The 19,573-nt window shown below is 37.1% G+C and overlaps 1 protein-coding gene across 1 annotated transcript; it reads left to right on the forward strand.

Moving 5' to 3' along the window:
* Positions 1-268: 268 nt before the first annotated feature.
* On the forward strand, positions 269-16,599 carry LOC109003439 (chromatin assembly factor 1 subunit A). The gene is made up of 12 exons (XM_018981557.2): positions 269-525; positions 3,276-3,420; positions 4,241-4,336; positions 5,423-5,499; positions 5,676-5,755; positions 11,132-11,192; positions 12,079-12,146; positions 12,283-12,364; positions 14,402-14,482; positions 14,584-14,661; positions 15,739-15,858; positions 16,288-16,599. The coding sequence occupies exons 1-12, from the start codon at positions 358-360 to the stop codon at positions 16,462-16,464; spliced, it is 1,233 nt and encodes a 410-aa protein (XP_018837102.1). The 5' UTR covers positions 269-357; the 3' UTR covers positions 16,465-16,599.
* Positions 16,600-19,573: the final 2,974 nt, after the last annotated feature.

The following is a 19,573-nucleotide window of genomic DNA, read 5'->3' on the forward strand; positions in this document are numbered from 1 at the left end:
AGTTGAAAAAGATTGTGAGTCCCACATATAAAGAATATTTGAGTCAAGATAAATTTAGTAATTTAAGAGTTGAGTATTTAGATGTTAGATGCAGTTTAAAATTAAATTGCATTGAGTTGATATCAGTTCAATCCAAATTTAAACCAGAACTTGCAAAATTCTAATCCAGTTGCCAAACACTCCCATTCGTTAGATACCCTGCCCAACAAGCAACACGGGGCAAGCGGTACGCCAGCGAGTGAGAGAGAGAGAGAGAGAGAGAGAGAGAGGCACGAGGTTTTGATATAAAAGGATCCCCGGCCTCTGCCATTTGCACAAAGTCGAGAGAGAGAGAGAGAGAGAGAGAGAGAGAGATCCATGGCGGGCGTATCACTCAAGTGCGGGGACTGTGGGGCCCTCCTGAGGTCCGTAGAGGAAGCCCAGGAGCACGCTGAGCTGACCTCCCACTCGAACTTCGCCGAGTCCACCGAGGCGATCCTCAACCTCGTCTGCACTACTTGCGGCAAACCCTGCCGATCCAAAACGGTATTTTTCAGCGTTTTTCCTTTGCTTCTGTAGTTTAATTGGATTTCTATTTTCTGGATTTTTCTTCTTTTGGGGGCTATGGATCTGCAATGCAGTCTGAATGTAATGAACCCAGTGGAAAGAATAGTAATATAAACAATACAAGAGAACAAAGAACAAGAAGATAAAGATAATGGCTACACCTTGGAGTATTCGAGGTCTCCAATTCCTCCCAAATGAAAATACAAGTTTCAGCAATAATTTTCCAGATTCCCCTTATCTCTTTCTTCCTCTCCCTCATACCCACGCACAGCACTCCCAACCTCCCAGTTGTAACCAACATAAGAAAATGCTAAACCGACACTAAAAGGAACACTTCCTATCTGACAGGCAATAAAACGCATGGTAAAAGGAAATAAACAAAACGCACAACTTAATCAAATGCAAAGCTTAACTAAAATATAAAACGACGTGTTTCTTCCCTTTTCCCGACGTCACCGTTCTGCATCAGGTTCTTTCCAGCCTTAGTAACATACTCAGGAAAGGTAAATGGTGCAGTCAAGGAGAACTCCCCGTCATAGTACCACAGTTTCTGAGACCAACTCATTTTAATTGATAGATTGATTGTAACAGCTGCAATTCTTTCCCTTCCTCTATCAAAAGGCCTAAAAATAATTTTAAGGGCCAAGCATCAACCAACTGAGGAGCCATGGGTTTCTTTTTTTTATGAAATAACTGAAGTTATCATCCCAATCCAATTCTCTTCTCTTTAGCTGCGAAGCACGCGTCATGCAAAATCCGAATCTATGCCCTCGCACTTCTTTGCTTTATCACCGATTCTCCAACAAAACCCCACACCCCCAACGCCAAGTCACATATCATGCAAAATCCTAAACCCTTAAATATACCTGATTCATCCAAAGACCACAATTCTGAGCTAGAACTCAACTTTATTTCCATGCCCAGTTCACCCATTCTAGCAAAATCAAATTGTGTGTGAATAAGAGATGGGAGAGTTCGTCGACCTTTGACACCACTTCTAATTGATGTTTTCACAAATAGCTGAGGTGCAATTGTTGCCCCTTTTGAGATGGTGAAGTGGTATGAGAGGAAATGTCCTACTACCACTCCCACCCTTGAGAGCCTGCAAAGCCACGATGGCATCAAGGACTGCTCATCGACTGTGGGTTGCTGGGATTTCTTGGTCTCAAATGAGTTCTGAACTTTGATGAAGGCATCCATTGGTAGCACCGATGCCACCTGAAGCTTGAGCATGGCTGCAGTCACTGCAAGCAGCCCATTCGAGACGCCAAGAAGTTCTTTCCAGGGATCCTAGTGAACCGGTATGCTGAGTTTGAAGAGGTTTTCTAACTCTAACTTTTGCACCAAGAATTTTCTGCATCGGTCATAATCGAAGAATGAGAATATTGTAGTGTTTTCCTTTTGGAGGTTAAGGGTAGAAAGACGATGTCGATGGCCTATTATTTGGGTTGGTTCGGATATCGGGGGAGGTATATGGTGGTGACGAACGAGTCTAGGGTTATGAATTAATTTCAGAGTTGGATTCTGAATATTAGAAGAAGTAGGGACGATTTCTTCCACCTCTGTTGCCCTTTTTACACCCTCCTCCTTAGCTTGGCCTTACCAGACCAAGTAGTATTCCTCCACGAGTTCATCTTCATCTTTCGGTTCATTTTCTTCCTCCTCTTCGTCTTGCCAGTTCCATAGTCTGCTTTATCTCAACACAACTTTGTTGCATTCTCTTATAATTTACTTGCATTCCTTTCATTATTTCTTTCACCCCCAACAACTTATCCAAAAATTTTTTAAGCAACTTTGTTTGCTCTTCGTTGAATCTTACCTCGTCCATGAGGATCGATTGCTAGCTAATACCAATTGTAATGAACCCAGTGGAAAGAATAGTAATATAAACAATACAAGAGAACAAAGAACAAGAAGATAAAGATAATGGCTACACCTTGGAGTATTCGAGGTCTCTAATTCCTCCTAAATGAAAATACAAGTTTCAGCAATAATTTTCCAGATTCCCCTCATCACTTTCTTCCTCTCCCTTATACCCACACACAACACTCCCAACCTCCCGGTTGTAACCAACATAAGAAAATGCTAAACCGACACTAAAAGGAACACTGCCTATCTGATAGGAAATAAAACGCATAGTAAAAGGCACAACTTAATCAAATGCAAAGCTTAACTAAAATATAAAACGACATGTTTCTTCCCTTTTCCTGACGTCACCGTTCTGCATCAGGTTCATAACACTGAACTTCGTTGGCATTCATTGGCATTAAAACTTAAGTTCGATTCCCGGTTAAACCAAACACGATCTTCTAAGGCTCTGTTTAGTTGCTCGGCAAAGACCGGGGAGGGGGGGGGGGCAAACGAACGCAATCTAATTGTTGTGATAGTAAATTCTTCTGAATTTGGAATTTAAAGAGTGGGTGAAGTGTCACTTACCCGACTCGCTTGCAATCAAACTGGGATATTGACGATTCTGCTTGAAAATTTGGATATTTTTTTTAATCTTCTGAGGTTGAGTTTGTGGCTAGTTTTGCTGGAGTGGGAAAACGTTTAAATTTGGAAAGTTTTGGCTTAAGTTCCCGTTTGGTTGCTGATAAATTCTTATCTCAGCATTCCAAAGTTCATTTTGAAAGTAAGATTTAAAGTTGGTGTGAACTAATTTTCCTCAGTTCTTGGTTACCAAACAGATCAGTGATTTTTTGATATTATATTTTATTATTTATGTGAAGGAGAGTGATTTGCATACGAAAAGAACTGGGCACACTGATTTTGTTGACAAGACTTCGGAGGCAGCAAAACCAATAAGTTTGGAGGTTCCAAAGGCTACTGCAGAGTCTGATCAGGCTGGCAATGCGAGCACTAGCCAACCCGAAGGTGCTATTTCAGTTCAGTGTATTAAATATTTTGTTAACGACTCTGATTTTTAATGTGGAGATTAGCTTAATTTTTAACATTACTTCTAATGTACTAGGAAGCATATTACAGGCCTGGTGATTGCTTAGTTACTGATGCCTGATGGGCTACTTTTGCATGTGCACATATTACCGGATATATTGAATGTTTCCCATTCTGATTTTTTTGAAATGGTATTACAATTAGGGATCTTAATATCCACAGCCAGAGCATAAATTGTTTTGATGGATCTGTGATTCTTAATGCTGTTTTCGTGTGTGGCATCTTCCTAATTTTAGTTGGGACTTAGTTTCATAGTCTGTAACTAAGAACAAGATCAGCAGTTTCACTTTTCTTCGGAAAGATTTTGAAAAAACGTGGAAACCAAACATAGCCTGACAATGCAGCTTCTAAGTGTTGATTTACTTATCAATTTAAAGGATTCGTGCTTCTTAGGGTTTGGCTTGAAACCCAGTTAAAAAGTAGCACAACTGTTAAAACCTTAGAAGTGCATTTTCTTTTTAATTTCGGATTTTTTAGTGATAAGCCTGTTAATGCTTCTCATTGTTTGGGTTGGACTGAACAATCAGGACTCTAGATAAAAAATAAAGATTTTTCAATTTAGTCTTTTTTTTTCCTATGCGAGTCAAATCCGTCAAACTATTATTTTCTTTATATATAAATCTACCGGGTTATAAGAAGTTACAAATTGATGCTGTCTTCTTGGAGCCAGTTATTATTGGTGGTTACTCGTAGCTTTTGATTTCGTGATTACCTGATATGTTTTATGTTATTCTTCTAGAAATGGTTGTGCCAGAAGTTGACAAAAAACTGCTCGAGGAACTTGAAGCAATGGGTTTTCCAACAGCACAAGCTACCCGTGCACTTCATTATTCTGGTGGGTGTTTTGTAAAAATCCTTGCAAATACCAACATTTATCTCCTTTAAATCATATTTTTAATAGCTTTTTGTTGATTACTGTTGAGGCTGCTATACACCAATATTGATTGGGGTTGTGGGTGTTTGTGTAGTCTAAAAATATTGGATTCTACAATTTATCATATCTGATCAGCTGGATTTTCTTTATGCTTGGGGAATTAAGTGTCGGAATTGAGTTTGTTTTAATAGTTGCACATTGTTGGAGGGCTTTTGAAATTGAAAACTTTCTGTAAAAGGATAAAGTCTGATAATGTAGAATAGTTCATGACTTATGAATTATTTTTCTAGGAACCACTTCATCTTTTCCATGAGCAGCCTAGTAAGTTCTTACGTCAAATGATTGGAAATATCTTTGGGACTGCTGATTACATACCCATTGGATTCTATAGGTGTTAACTTATCTTAGAGGTTTTGTTTCGCTTATCCTAGAAATATAAACTCTTTGTAAATGTCTAGGAGATGCCATGACAAGATATTGATATTAAGGCCTCATTTGGGGAATGAGATGAGATGAAAAATATGTGAATAGTAGTGAAATAGTTTGAGTCAAGATGTTTTATTGGGTTTTGAAAAAGGAGAGAAAAAAAGCTGAATAAAAATATTATGAAGTTAAAATATTGTTAGAATATAATTTTTTAATATAATTTTTGTTTTGAAATTTGAAAAAATTGAATTGTTTTTTGTGTTTTGTTTAGAATTTTAAAAAATTTATAATGATTAGGTAATGATTATATGAAAAAGTTGAAAATTTGAAATCGAAAATTGTTCGTGTTTGAGTGATGTTTGGGAAGGAAATTATGTGAAATTTTGAGATAAGATGGTTTGTGTTCCTAAACAAGGCCTAAGTGAGTGTGACACATGCAGATGAGCCATGATGTAACAATACTTTTCCTTTCTAGGTAGTTTTCTCTTCTGCAATTTTTAATCTTATGCCACTAGCGGGCATTTAGGTGGTTGTTGGGTTTATCTGCTTTTGAATTTGTTCTTTTTACATGGTAATTATTTGCAGTTTTCTGTTGTTTGAATCTTTTGGTTTTCTCTTAAGGTAATGCTGGCATTGAGGCTGCTGTAAATTGGGTGGTAGAACATGAAAATGATTCAGACATAGATCAGATGCCCTTGGTATGCTTTCTTATTTCTATTTCGTTCTTTTTTAGTCAAACTATAACCTCTTTATGGAACACCACCCTCTATTGCTTTTGGAGGCTGAATCATTCCTTAAAACTATCGATAAAGAAGGCAAATAGAAAGATTACTTTATGATGATTTAACTCTCTTACTGGCTTACATGGGTTTAGGTACCTGTCAATACAAAATTTGAGGCTCCAAAACCTTCTCTTACGCCAGAAGAACTAAAAGTCAAACAACAAGAATTAAGGTAAAGGGTAGAAGTATCTTATATTCCATAATATCTCATGCCATGTTTCAAAATATTCTTTTAATGTTGTCAGAAGAACTAAAAGCCAAACTTACTTAACAAAAAGAAGAACTAAAAGCCAAACTGCAAACTGGTGCAAATGGATTTACATATGTTTGTTGCCCATGTTTCTAACTATCATAACATCTTTGCTCATGTTTTTCTCTGGAGCTATGTGCACGTTCAAGAAATAGTAAGGCTATTTTTCAACTGATGGAAAAATGGACCACATGGTCAATGGAAAATGACCACATGATCATGTATTTTCCAGTGTTTGGTATGGGCAAGAAATGCTAATCAATGGAAAATAGACCACATGGTCAATGGAAAATGAAGCTTTTAGAGGAATAAGCCATTTTCTAGACCCAACATGGAAATGCTACCATGAGAAGGAAATCTAAATAAATGCAGAGTCAAATATGGAAGAATATATAGAAATCATATAATCTATATATAGGTTTCCTTTCTTCACCTGCTTATAAAAGAAAATATATATATATTTTTTGATAAGTAATTGATATTATATTAATAGATATAGGCAAATCCCAAATACACAATATGGTATACAAGAGATAAGACCTATCTAGGTCGAAGTAAGAGAAACTAGAAAGTCATGAAAATTCAAGTCATTAAAATCTAAAGCAATGGCCCATAGAAAAAAAAGTACGGAAAAATAGAGTTCTAAGTTCCTTCGAAGACCGTTCCTTGTTTTCGAGAGTCCGATCATTCCGCTCTTGCCATATACACCACATAATGCAGATTGGGATCATTTTTCACACCGCCTTGATTTGTTGAACTCCTCTAGGAAGTATCCAACTGGCTAATAGATCTACCACAGTTGCAGGCATAACAAAGGATAACTCTATCCGGCTAAAGACTTCCACCCACAAGGCTTTAGTTGTCTCGCAATGTAGCTAGAGGTGTTCCACTGTCTCACCAGATCTCTTGCACATGCAACACCAGTCTAGTATAACTATCCGACGCTTCGTCAGATTGTCGGTAGTCAGAATCTTCCCCAACGTTGTTGTCCATGTAAAGAAGATCGCTTTCGGAGGCTTCTTATTTCTCCAAATTCTCCTCCATGGGAACAGAATATTAGTGGCTTGGGAAAGGGACTTATAGTAGGATCGAACTGAGAAAATGCCCTTACCCGTAGGAGTCCACCACATCCTATCAGCTTGTTGTTTATTCGGCTTCACAGAATAAACAAGGCTGAAAAAAGCCTCAAAGATGTCCACTTCCCAATCTTGCGCCGCTCTACTAAACGTGACGTTTCACTGCACTTGGTCTCCTGATAGAGGCATAAGGTCCTCTATTGAAGCTTCCTGGTTGCGTGCCACTTGGAAAACAGCTGGAGAGGCATCCTTTAGAGCCTCATTCCCACACCATATGTCCCTAAAAAACTTAACACGACAACCCCTCCCCAACACCAATTTAGAGTGGCTACTAAAATCCCCCCATCCACACCTAATGTGTTTCCACACTCCCACACCATTGGCCCCATTTACCTCTTCGGTGCACCAGTCCCACCACAAGCTTCCATATTTACAATCAATCATCAGTTTCCATAAGGCTTCTGTCTCCATGTTATACCTCTACCACTTCCCAAGCAGGGCCCGATTGAATGTTTTCAGATTTTTTATATCCAAACCACATGACGAGATTGGTTTACACATCTTATCCCAGCTGACCAGGTGAAATTGAATTCATCCCTTATCCCACTCCATAAGAAATCACGATACAGTTTATTAATCCGAGCCGCTACCCTGGTAGGCAATTGGAACAAAGATAAGAAGTACGTAGATAAGTTAGAAAATGTACTATTGATAAGAGTCAACCGGCCACCTTTCGACAAATACAATATTTCCACCCTGCCAATTTCCTTCCTATCTTCTCTATGACTGAATCCCATATGGATGAGACCCTTGCGGCAGCCCCCAACGGCAATCCCAAATAGGTGATGGGAAGAGAAGCTACCTTGCACCCAAGAATACTAGCTAGCTGCCTTGTGTTACTCACGTTCCCCACTGGCACTAACTCTGACTTGTCAAAATTAACTTTCAGGCCTGATGCTGCTTCGAAGCATAATAATAAAGCCTTCAATGCCCTCAACTGGTTTTGATCTGCCTCATAGAATAGGAGCATGTCATTTGCAAAAAGTAAATAAGATAAAGTAATAATGCCCTTATTGGGATCACCAATTGGAAATCCAGTCATAAACCCATGCGTAACCATTGTCGATATCATCCTACTCGAGATCTCCATAATGATAACAAAGAGAAGTAGGGACAAAGGATTTCCTTGCCTTAGACCTCGAGAGCTGCTGAAAAAGTCGATAGGGCAGCCATTAATCAATACTAAGAATCTGGCTGTAGAGATGCACCAACTAATCCAAGTACTCCACCTATCCCCAAAGCCGCACCTCCCCAACAAATACAAGAGGAAATCCTAATTTACGTGGTCATATGTCTTCTCCATATCTAGTTTGCAAATAATCCCTGTGGAGTCAGCCTTTAATCTGCTATCCAAGCCCTTGTTCGTTATAAGGACTGAATCTAAAATTTTTCGCCCCCTAACAAATGCATTTTGTGGCTTTGTAATGATCTTGCTCAAAACTACCCCAACCTGTTAGCAAGAACCTTGGAAATAATTTTATACATCCCATTCAAAAGGCTAATGGGTCGAAAATCCTTAACGTCCGACGCTCTAATCTTCTTCGGGATCAATGCAATAAAAGTAGCATTTAGGCATTTCTCAAACTTTCCAACCGAGGATACTTTCTGAAACACATTCATAATGTCTACTTTCACCACCTCCCAACAAGCTTGGAAGAAGTCCATTGAGAAGCCATCTGGACCTAAGGCTTTATCTTTACCCATACATCTCATTATGTCATACACTTCCTCCTCTTCAAAAGGCCTCTCCAACCAAGAGGGTTTCTGGGGCTCAATAGTGTAAAAAACGAGACCATCCAACTTTGGCCTCCATCCCTCACATTTTGTAAGCAGTTGTACATAGAAATCCACCACATGGTCACGAATCAAGGGGGCCTCCTTACACTCCATGTCATTAATGCTTAGCATTTAATGGTATTAGTTCTTCTATGAGAGTTAGCAACTCTATGAAAGAACTTTGTAATCCGATTCCCTTCTTTCAGCGACAATGCTCTCGACTTCTGGTGCCAAGAAATATCATCTAAAGATAGTACTCTTTCCAATTATGAAACCAACTCTGTCTTGCGCAATAACTCTTCCGGTAAAAGGGCTCTAGCCTCAGATATCCTCTCAAACTGTTGCAATTCCTCCACCATGAGTTTCTTTTGCTCCCCTTTATCTCCAAAAGATTGTGAATTCCAAAGCTTAAGGTCATTTTTCAAAACTTTTAACTTACAGGCTAGGATGTATGAGGGGTTACCATAGAACTGGTAAGAAGACCACCATTGCTTAACCTTGTCCACAAAGCTTTCTCTTTTCAATCACATGTTTTCAAACTTGAAGTATCGATGCCCGCTTTTGGCACCACAATCCAACAAGATAGGAAAATGATCCGAGCAAAGACGTGACAACCTCTTTTGGCACACTTCCAGATAGTGCACCTCCCTCTCTGGTGAGATTAGAAATCTGTCCAGCCGAGACCAAGTCTGATTATTCTACCAAGTATAATCCCCTCCTATACACCAAGGAAGCTCCCCACTAGCTATTTAACCCAGTAAGTTCCTTCCATAAGAAACGTCTATCTTTGTCTACATTTGGACCGTATAAACCTACAAAAGCCCACACAAAATAATCAGACACACTCTTAAAAGAGCATGCCATTGTATACTCCCACACAAGCTCCTCCAATTTCTCAACAACTCTTTTATCCCACATCACTAGGATTCCACCGGAAGCCCCATTCGATGCAAGAAAGCCCAATCCGCATAGGTACAACTCAAAACACTTTGAATTAACCTTGTAGAAACACTTTTCAGTTTAGTTTCTTGTAAGCATACAATGTCCGCCCTCCACTCTCACAACAAATTTTTTATACAAAGTCACTTATTCGCATCATTTAACCCGCGAACGTTCTAAGACAATTTTCGGCTTCATAAAGGAGATGCAAGCCCCTTCCCCTTGGATCTTTCACGGCCTGAGCTTCCTTTGTAATTCAATGACCAAGTTAGGCGTTTGAGCTCCCGCTATTTTTTTTACCCTAGTTTCTTTGATTGTGTGTGACCCGCTTCAATGACAGTAAGTAAAGCCAAAAATTGCTCTACATAACCCACACATTCCATACCTATCCAGTGTTGCATATCTTTCACCTTTTGAAACACCCAATCCGATACATTCAATTCATTTGGTAGCAAACGGTTCAATGGGATAAGCTCCCCTTCACTGGAAGCCCACTGCAGATTAGGAGTCACCCCCTATCTTCCTCCCCAAATAAGTTTCTACCCTCCCATTCAACCACAACATTACTAGTGGGAAATTGAGTCTCAGAGACCATCATTACCTCACAGCCAAGTCTCTGAGAGAGCCCATCATCAACCACCTCCACCTCCACCCCTGCCCCCTCAACCCCTAGAACTGGAGCTTCAAAGCAGAGCAAAACTCAAGATGATCCTCGAGTTGAAGATGGGCCTCCGACTGGGGAGGTGACCCTCCCATCATGTTTATCGGCATTTTCTGGCTGCCTAAAGCTGCAGCAGCGTCGCACGGTGGCGGGAACTCCACCATCGACTTCCAGAGACCCATAATCCTTCCCTTTTGAACGAAATCCCATGATCAAGCTCCCATAAACGCCATTGGGACGAAGCAGTAAAATTGTATGGAGGGAAGTTGTACGGAGAGAAAAGTTTTAGGAGAGAGAAAAGTTTTTTAAGGTCAATACGTAAATTTTGACAAAAAAAAAAATATAGAAAGAAGTTGATGGAAATAAATTGGGTTCTTAACACAATGATGGGCAGGAGAGGACAAAATTAAATCAATGGCAATTTTGTGTTAAAAGATATTGATTTTATGTGACATAATTAGTGGTTGTGAGAATGTTGTGTTCATAGAGGGCAGATTTTTGATAGATTAGTGGTGATGGTGTACAAATGATTTTCAGACCAGCCAAATGTTGAAAAGATTTTCCTGAACATTTTTCAGATCTTCATCAAACAATGGAAGATGGATGGTTTCCCTGCTAATATTTTTGACTGGAAATGTGTTCTAGTTTTTCTCATCTTGTGTTGAAAAAAACTGCATTTTAATTATTCTTATGATCTTTAATCATACATGCATGCTAATTTTTCTTTTCCAGTGAACTACTTATGAAAAAAATGTTTTTATTTTTTATTTTTTGATAAAACTCAAGGGAGAAGGCTCGCAAGAAGAAAGAAGAGGAAGAAAAGAGAATGGAAAAAGAAAAAGAAAAGGTATATTGAAATGTTCTCTATTACTTCTCTCTTATCTTATGTCTAGTTGTACTTTAGAAGTGCAACTTTCACCTGTGTGTCAATGCATGCTGATAGTATTTCCACTGTCTTGTGTACATTGTTTTGTACAGGTTACAATTGTCGCCATCTTTCACCTGTGTGTGCATGGTTGCATGCATCTATATAATGACTCTGCCCAGTAACTATACCCTGCTTGACGTTTGCTGTGTTTATATTATTTCCACTGTCTAGTATCTGCCCTTTTATACATTTCCTTTGTCAAGTATACATTGTTTTGTGCAACTTACAATTGTCAACATCTTTCACCTATGTGCCTGCATTCTCATAATGATTCAGTCCCGTTAGGTTTTGATTATGTTGACAAAATACCCAAAGGTGATCTGTGAAATACCAGAGGTGAATTTACATTAATAATTAAATATGTGAAAGAATCTACTGCTCTGTGTCATTTTGGTGATCTTACTCCGAAGGTAATTGCCATTGTATCTGCAAGCATAATGTTGACGGTTCAAGTTTTATTTTAAATTGGAAAATATACTCCACCCTCCCTCAAACTACTTGCAATATGACCTCTAAACAAGAGAGAAAATTGCAACTTATGATTTAACCTTATATCTTTTTTCTCCATAGAGATTTGTTTTTTCACTATTAGAGTACATCATGGAAAATAAATAAATGTTTGATGACAGTAATCTGGATGGTTATATTTGAAACTCTTTTGATGGGTTATTTATATTGTGATAATGTCTACAAGCCTGCCTTGTAGTATGATAATGCTACATCGTAGTAGTCTTAAATTGTGGCATCTATGATTCCTCTGCAGTATTTTGGAAACAGTTTTATCTTGCTTATCAATTTTTTTCAGGAGAGAATTCGAGTGGGCAAGGAACTATTGGAAGCAAAGAGAATTGAAGAAGAGAATGAAAGAAAACGGTTTGTCTTATCTAGTGTAATCTTTCTATGATATCATGTCTTTGTGATCCAATCTTCAATTGTATGGCAGTAAATGCTCTTCTTTCTCATTGGATTCATTTTCCACTAGAATAAAAAATCTATTATTGTCCCATAGGATATTGGCCTTGCGAAAAGCAGAGAAAGAGGAAGAGAAAAGAGCTAGAGAAAAAATTCGACAGAAATTGGAAGAAGATAAGGTACTCATATTTCCAGTCACTTTGTTGGGTAGATAATTTCTTAACTTCATACATTGGGCTATGTCTACATGATTTCCTTGTATCTCTTTCTGTTTCTAATCCTTAGCTAGGGGCTTTCTCTTGTATATGTCCTGTGTACTTGGGCTAGGCCTATTTATCATTCATCAATAAAGTTTGTTTACTTATAAAATAAAATAAAAAATTAACTTCCTACACTGTTTTGGCAAGGGATTCTTGTATAGTAGTTTTTCTTTTTCTGATGTATACGTCTAAGGCCCCATTTAGATTGCAAGATCCTATTATTTCATCTCATCTCATCTCATCTCATCTCAACATCCCTATAAATTATTTGCACCCAAGGATTCAAACCTAAGATCTGGGTGGAGCATTCCACCAAGACCAAGGTCCTTACCCTTGAGCCAACCCCTAGGGGTTCTTGCAAGCAAAATTTCTTGCTTCTCTTGACAAATTGCTTGACTTAAACCATCTTGACTAGTTTTGAAATTAAAAAATTAACTTCTACAAGAGGGTGGGTGGTGAACGGGATCCCGCATTTTCTTAGAGGAAGAAGCTCTTGACATTTAGGCTGCATTTGGATGTTGAGCTGAGCTCAGTTCTTTATAAATAGTAGTGAGTTGAGTAGTGGAGGGAGTTATGTGGGGCCATCTAAACTGAGTTTAAAGTGTGTTTGGATGTTAAGATGAGTTTAGTACTTTTATGGGAAGTTAAAAAATGTTGTGGGTCCCACGTATAAAGATGTGTTAAGTTGAAAAAGATTATAGGTCCCATGTGTAAGTAGGTTTTGAGTTGAGATGAGTTTAGTAATTTGAAAGTTGGGTATTTGGATGTGAGACTCAGTTTAAAATTAGACTGAGCTCAACTAAGTCTTGCAACCAAACACAGCCTTAATATCCAATTGTAACCTTAACCAGTCCATTGGAGTATAAGATCCAATGTAGCCTTGGCTTTATTTGGATTTAGGGATAGTTAATGTATTTCCATAATTCATACACCTCCATGGCACCCCCGAGAAGGGATTTAGTAGGATGGTTGAAGTTGGTCAAAGATGGTAAGATTGTTGTAATGTAATGGAGGTGATTTAAGGCATGTTTGGATACTTGAAGTATCTCAAAGTTTTGTAAATAGGTAGTGAAATGGTTTGAGTGAAAATGTTTTATTGTGTTTTGGAAAAATAGAGAGAAAAAGTTGAATAAAAATATTTTTAAAAATAAGTATTGTATTGGAGTTTGTGAAAGTGAATAAATAAAGTGAAAAAATTGTTTGAATATAAATTTTATTTTGAAGTTTGTAAAAGTTGTATTGATTTTTGTTTTTTATTTTGAAGTTTGTAAAAGTTGCATTGATTTTTGTGTTTGAATAATGATTAGGTAATGATAAGATGAAAAAATTGAAATTGAAATGTGTTTTTTGCTTGAGTAATGTTTGGGAATGAAAGTTTGAGAATTTTGAGAATTCTCATGTTTTTCAAACATCCCCTTAATGTCATCTATTTTTCAAGTGATAAATGGTGTTGGATGGAGGATATCCACGTCATCCATCGTATGAATGCAAAATGAAGGGAGTATCAACTGTGAATCAGGCATCTCCAAGTAGGTAGTTGTGAACATTTGATTTGGAGCATTACAGGCTGTTGAAACAGTGGCTTCATAGAACTTGGAAGCTAGAGGTCATCTATATTCTATGATAATGGTGTTTTGAATCAAAATAGAAGTAAATTCCCTTTGGTTAACGCGATCAGTCAGTTTATGACTAAAATGAGTTTGTGGAATGTGTGAAGTTCAATTGGGTGCCTGCTAAATGGATTTTCATTGTGTTTGAAATCTACCATTTCAATGGTTCCCACTAGGTGGGTTTCTATTATTTTTTAATCAAACATTCGTCAAAATGTATTTTCTTTTACCATGGCAGAAGCTTAACGAGATTTCATTTGGTAAAATCCCTGCCAGAATAATTTTACTGTTCAATAAATTGCTCTTGTTGATCGTTATCTGATTCCTATTGTCTATGTATTTGCAGGCAGAAAGAAGGCGGAAGCTTGGATTACCACCAGAAGATCCTTCAGCTGTAAAACCTTCACCTGTTGTGGAGGATAAAAAGGTAACAGCATTTTTTGAATGAAACTTGGCCTTTGCTCATTCAAATTTGTTCAAGATCTTGTACGAAGTTTTAATATCTATCATGTCATATTGAACTTGCAGAGTTCGTTGCCAGTTAGACCTGCTACAAAAGCAGAGCAAATGAGAGAGAGCTTGCGATCTCTTAAGCAAAACCACAAGGTAAATTCATATGTTGTTTCATAACATTAGAATCACTTTTTCTATTTTATGTACCATGTACAAGTCTACAAGTGAACTACAAGCAAATTGAGTTATTTCCTGAAGTGAGGATTATTTCAGTTGTGTTATGAAATTCAAGGTTTCTTCGAGTATGCATTTCGATTTTTGAGTTTTTGAAAATAAACCCAGCATCATAATTGCTGCTCCTCTTATCTTCCTTTTTAAGGTGGATATGTGTTGCATTGAAAAGGAGAGAAATTTTCATGAGCTAACTTAATCTTTGGGCAGAAACAAGATAAAAAAGAGACCTAACTATTCACGAGAATTAGTTTTTAACCTTATGTGCATCTCTTCTTCAAGAATCTCACTGGTCCAGAATCAACCGGAGGCTTGGACTGATAATTAAGAAAGTAGAGTTCCGAAGGAAATATAAAGGCGTGAGAGGCTTTATAATATGCAAAAAGATAAATGGGTTTCGTGAACTTTCTGTTATACAAATGGCTTCTTTACCAAACTGACCCTATGCACTTCCGCATGACAGCTCGAGATTTTTTTCCTGTTCATGAGATATTCTTTGGTGGAATATCTTTTCATGCAATATCAATTGATACCTTTCTATTAATATTATATTTCAGAAGAGATATTCTACTTTCAATTTCAATGATTGGAGAATGGCACGAGTGCCGTGTTAGAATCTTTGTCATGTTTGACCTCAACCTGGTCCACCTGGGCATTTCATTTGTCTATTAGTATCCATGTAACATGTAATTCACCTGTTCTAATATTTTGTGCAGAAACAAAATTGTATTGTCAAGTTTCTCTATAATGATGCTTCCTTTTTAATGGTTTGGAACCTATAATTCTGCGTAATGTTGAAAATGAGTTTCTTAGATGATATAAACAATTGCGTGCTTATCAATTTTTCACCATTAACTGAAGGCAATCGGATGTCTTTTTTCCATTTTTGCAAACTTATTCTGCTTCACAATTTTTTTTAATAATTGTCACACCTTTTAGGTAGATTGCATTTTATACAGTGGTCTAACTTTTTATTTTGTTTGCTTTCTGCGAGAGTAGGATGATGATGCCAAAGTCAAGAGAGCATTCCAGACTCTCCTAACTTTTGTAGGAAATGTTGCCAGGAATCCCGATGAGGAAAAATTCAGAAAAATTAGACTTGGTAACCCGTCTTTTCAGGTAAGTAATACTTCGCCGGACAGATCATGCTAAAGCCTCTCATTTTCCCCAATTTATGATTGATTTTGCATGTTTGAGTTTGTTAGTAGGAAATTTCAAAATATTCTAGGTGCAAAAGTTCCAATATTCTCCAGAGTGGACATCGTTATAATTTTCTGCCCAAATTCCCCTAAAAAACCTGGAAATGGTCAGAAGCTAAATGGTGATGCTCCCCTTTGATCATTAAATCATTTTGAAACATTGAATGGTTGGACTGCCCCAATCACCTACCTGGTTAGACCTTACTACGGTATATGGACATGTTCTTTGAACCTCAAAATGGTTGACATGCCTGCCATACCTGACAAAACGAAACCTTCCCTCTTTTATATGTTTATTCCTTTTTGCCCCCCATGTTATTGTTTCATAATGGATAATTGCATTTAACAGGAGAGAGTTGGTGCATTCAGTGGGGGCATTGAGTTTCTTGAGCTGTGCGGGTTTGAGAAAATTGAAGGTGGTGAGTTCTTGTTTCTACCCAGGGACAAGGTTGACATGGCCGTGCTAAATTCAGCTGGAGCGGAGCTGGATTCTGCAATTAAAAACCCCTTTTTCGGAGTTCTTTGAGTTCTTTGTTGATTGTGAGATTGTGATGGACATGTATGAATTCAAATCTGGGAGCATCTGTACTGATTATACATGCATTATGCCATGCAAAACACACTCCAATTTTGCATATATCAAACTATTGCATTGCGGTAACACCAGGAGTGGACTGACTTCTTTTTATTTTTTTTAAAATCTCTCATCTTATGATTAAGATTGCATTTGAATGTTGAGCTGAGTTGGAACTCTTTAAGAATATTAATGAGTTGAAATGGTAGAGTGAGTTTTGTAGGGTTCACCTAAGATGAGTTTAAATGTGTTTGGATGTTAAGATGAGTTTAAATGCATTTATGAGAAGTTGAAAAAAGTTATAGGTCCCACGTGTAAAGAAGTGTTGAATTGAAAAAAAGTTGTGGAGTAAAGAGATTTTGAGTTGAGATGAGTTTAGTAATTTGAGAGTTGAGTGTTTAGATGTTAGACTTAACTTAAAATTAGACTGAACTGAGTTGAATTCAGATAAGTTTAACAACCAAATGAGTCCTTAGACATTGGCAATGGCCTAGTGTCTAAAATTTAGCTAGAATGTTAGATTTTGGTTATAATATGGACTTGTAGCTAGATTAGTCCACATTGGACTATTTATCTTAAAGTCTAAATAATAAAAAATATTATATATTTTAATAATATATAATTTTTTTTAATATTTTACAAATAAACTTGATATATTAATTAATAATTTTATTAATAAATAAAATTATTATTTTTCAACTTTATTAAATTCTCAGCATCATATTGTTGTATTATATAGTATCTCATCATGGAATATTGTAATATCTTAGCTTCATGAAGTATCTCAGCATCATATTGCATAAACAAAGGAAATTGAATAATGAAAACCAAAGGAATAAGATGTACAAGGGTTATTTTGTAATCTGAAAATTTTAAAACAGCAAACATCCATTCCATAATATATATGATATTATATATTGTAACATCCATTTAGTGGGGTATCTATTTTCAAAGAATGCACATAGGAGAGGGAGAGAAGAATGTGAACAAATACTAATAATAATTTCTAAGTAGTTTGAAAAGAAATGGAAAAAATAAGCACAAAAACTCAACATGGCTTAACCCTAGGTAGTTTCAATTTCTTTCACTTTCTTGGGTTTTCTTATAAATCAATCACAAGATTATCTTAACAAACTAAATGGGTTTCCTCGTTTGAGTTCCTATTTTTCTATCCCACAATTGTAAATATCAACAAAAAAAAAAGTACTCCAAAATAGTCCACAAAAATAGTCCACCAATTACAAAAAAAGTCCACTAATTACAAAAACAGTCCATGTTAAAAGTCCACTAATTACAAAAACAGTCCACTAACATGCAGTAGCAATTTCCTGGAAAAACCAAACCAGTTCACAAATTGATTTACAAATTCATAACACTAAAAACAAGTAGTTCCATCAAAATTTATCCTGAAAAGCACAATATATAGCAAGTGCCCAGCCATAGTATCATATCAATAAACTATACTTTTCTTAAAAAACATATGCTAAAGAATCTAAATTAGCCGAGGAAGAGTACCATGTGCACACACTCTTCAAACTATTGCCTCACACACTCTTAAGACTATTGTGGGTGCCTGCTGCCTTTTATTAGACTTAATAAATCAGTGTGATTTTCTAGTTACCTTTAGTTAGTTAGAGTTAGTCAGCTCTTAATGTTGTATTAATAATTTAATACACCTTCACATGTACAGACCATACATGGCAATAATATCTTCTAACTAACTTCAGCACATTCTCATTCATTTGTTTTTCATTTCTTTGTTAGTCAGCCCTTACATTTGATAGCACCACAAGTGAGCTCTTGGATTATATGGTGGTTAATTTCTGTGTTTTGAAGTTATATGAACAATCTTGTTTTTCATTTGGTAAAGTACCAATATATTTGAAGAGCAGGAATAGGTTGATCACAAAGTGGGATAAGACTAATCACAATCACAAATTTGCAATAACAGAATACCAATCACAGGAATTTCACTCACAGAATACCAATCAACACCTTTCAATAACCAACAACATTGCACAAACTTTGAATCCAATTAATAAAACCCTCATAAATCTCCACAAATCACGGCTATATATACATCCCCAAATAAATATTGTATAAATTGCACACACTCTGCAAAACAGATTTTCCATACCTAAACCTGGACATGGAGATCGATTGCTTTCACGAGCGTGCCACATGGTCCAGTGATGAAAATCGCCTCCAACTATGGTATTCTAAAACCCTAAAATTTCATCATGTGAAAGCAAAAAAATGAGGAAGAGAAATCTGAATGTGTGCGCGTTTAAACAATCGGAGATGTGAGACCCCGTGAGTAAGACGAAGAGTGATTGAGAAAACTTACCATTAGCCTACACTTCCAGTGAGGAGAAGGCGGAGAAGACCTGTTCTATTTCGGGAGATAGAAAGAAAAGGGAGAAGAAGAGAAGGGAGTTTCGGGAGAGAAAGAAAATGGCGAAGAAGAGAATGGAGTTTCGGGAGAAAGAAATAGAAGGGCGAAGAAAAAATGAAGAGAATGAGTTTCAGGAGAAAGAAAGTAAAAAAAGAAGAAGAAATGAGAGTTTTGGAAAGAAGATAGAAAAACCGAAGGAAAGAGTGAGCGAGAGGCAAAAAATGATAAAATAAAAATTTGGTCCGTGTGCAGTAGCTCGCCAAGTTTGGCAAGGAGTGAAGAATTACTGTAGCATAAATGTTAAACTTGAGATGTTTAGCTAGGCCAATATATATGTTTTTTTTCACATTAGCTTTTAATTTAGACTTGCATTGGCAAATGGCTAGTCCATTGCCAATGCTCTAAGTTGGTGAATCAATTCCACAGATTAGACTGGTGATTGAGTCTGGATCGTGCATCCATGGAGGCCTTTCGGAAAAGCTCTCTCTCTCTCTCTCTCTCTCTCTCTCTCTCTCATTCTGACAGCAAAAATGGATCCACGACCTTTGCATATAATGGATTTATAACCCCAGGCGAAGTGTCTTTGGGGATTGAATTTGAATGTTTCTCTTCTCATTCCAGGCGAAGTGTCTTTGTATAATCCTAACCCACGGCGACTAACTTTTA

Source organism: Juglans regia, chromosome 7, assembly GCF_001411555.2.
Source record: "Juglans regia cultivar Chandler chromosome 7, Walnut 2.0, whole genome shotgun sequence".
Lineage (NCBI taxonomy): Eukaryota > Viridiplantae > Streptophyta > Magnoliopsida > Fagales > Juglandaceae > Juglans > Juglans regia.

Bases quoted from the DNA above. Each gene is read 5' to 3' on its own strand.
- LOC109003439 (XM_018981557.2), top strand. From the start codon at position 358: ATGGCGGGCGTATCACTCAAGTGCGGGGACTGTGGGGCCCTCCTGAGG. The intron at 526-3,275 runs GTATTTTTCAGC...ATTTATGTGAAG, and splicing joins AACCCTGCCGATCCAAAACG to GAGAGTGATTTGCATACGAA. The intron at 4,337-5,422 runs GTGGGTGTTTTG...TTTTCTCTTAAG, and splicing joins CCGTGCACTTCATTATTCTG to GTAATGCTGGCATTGAGGCT.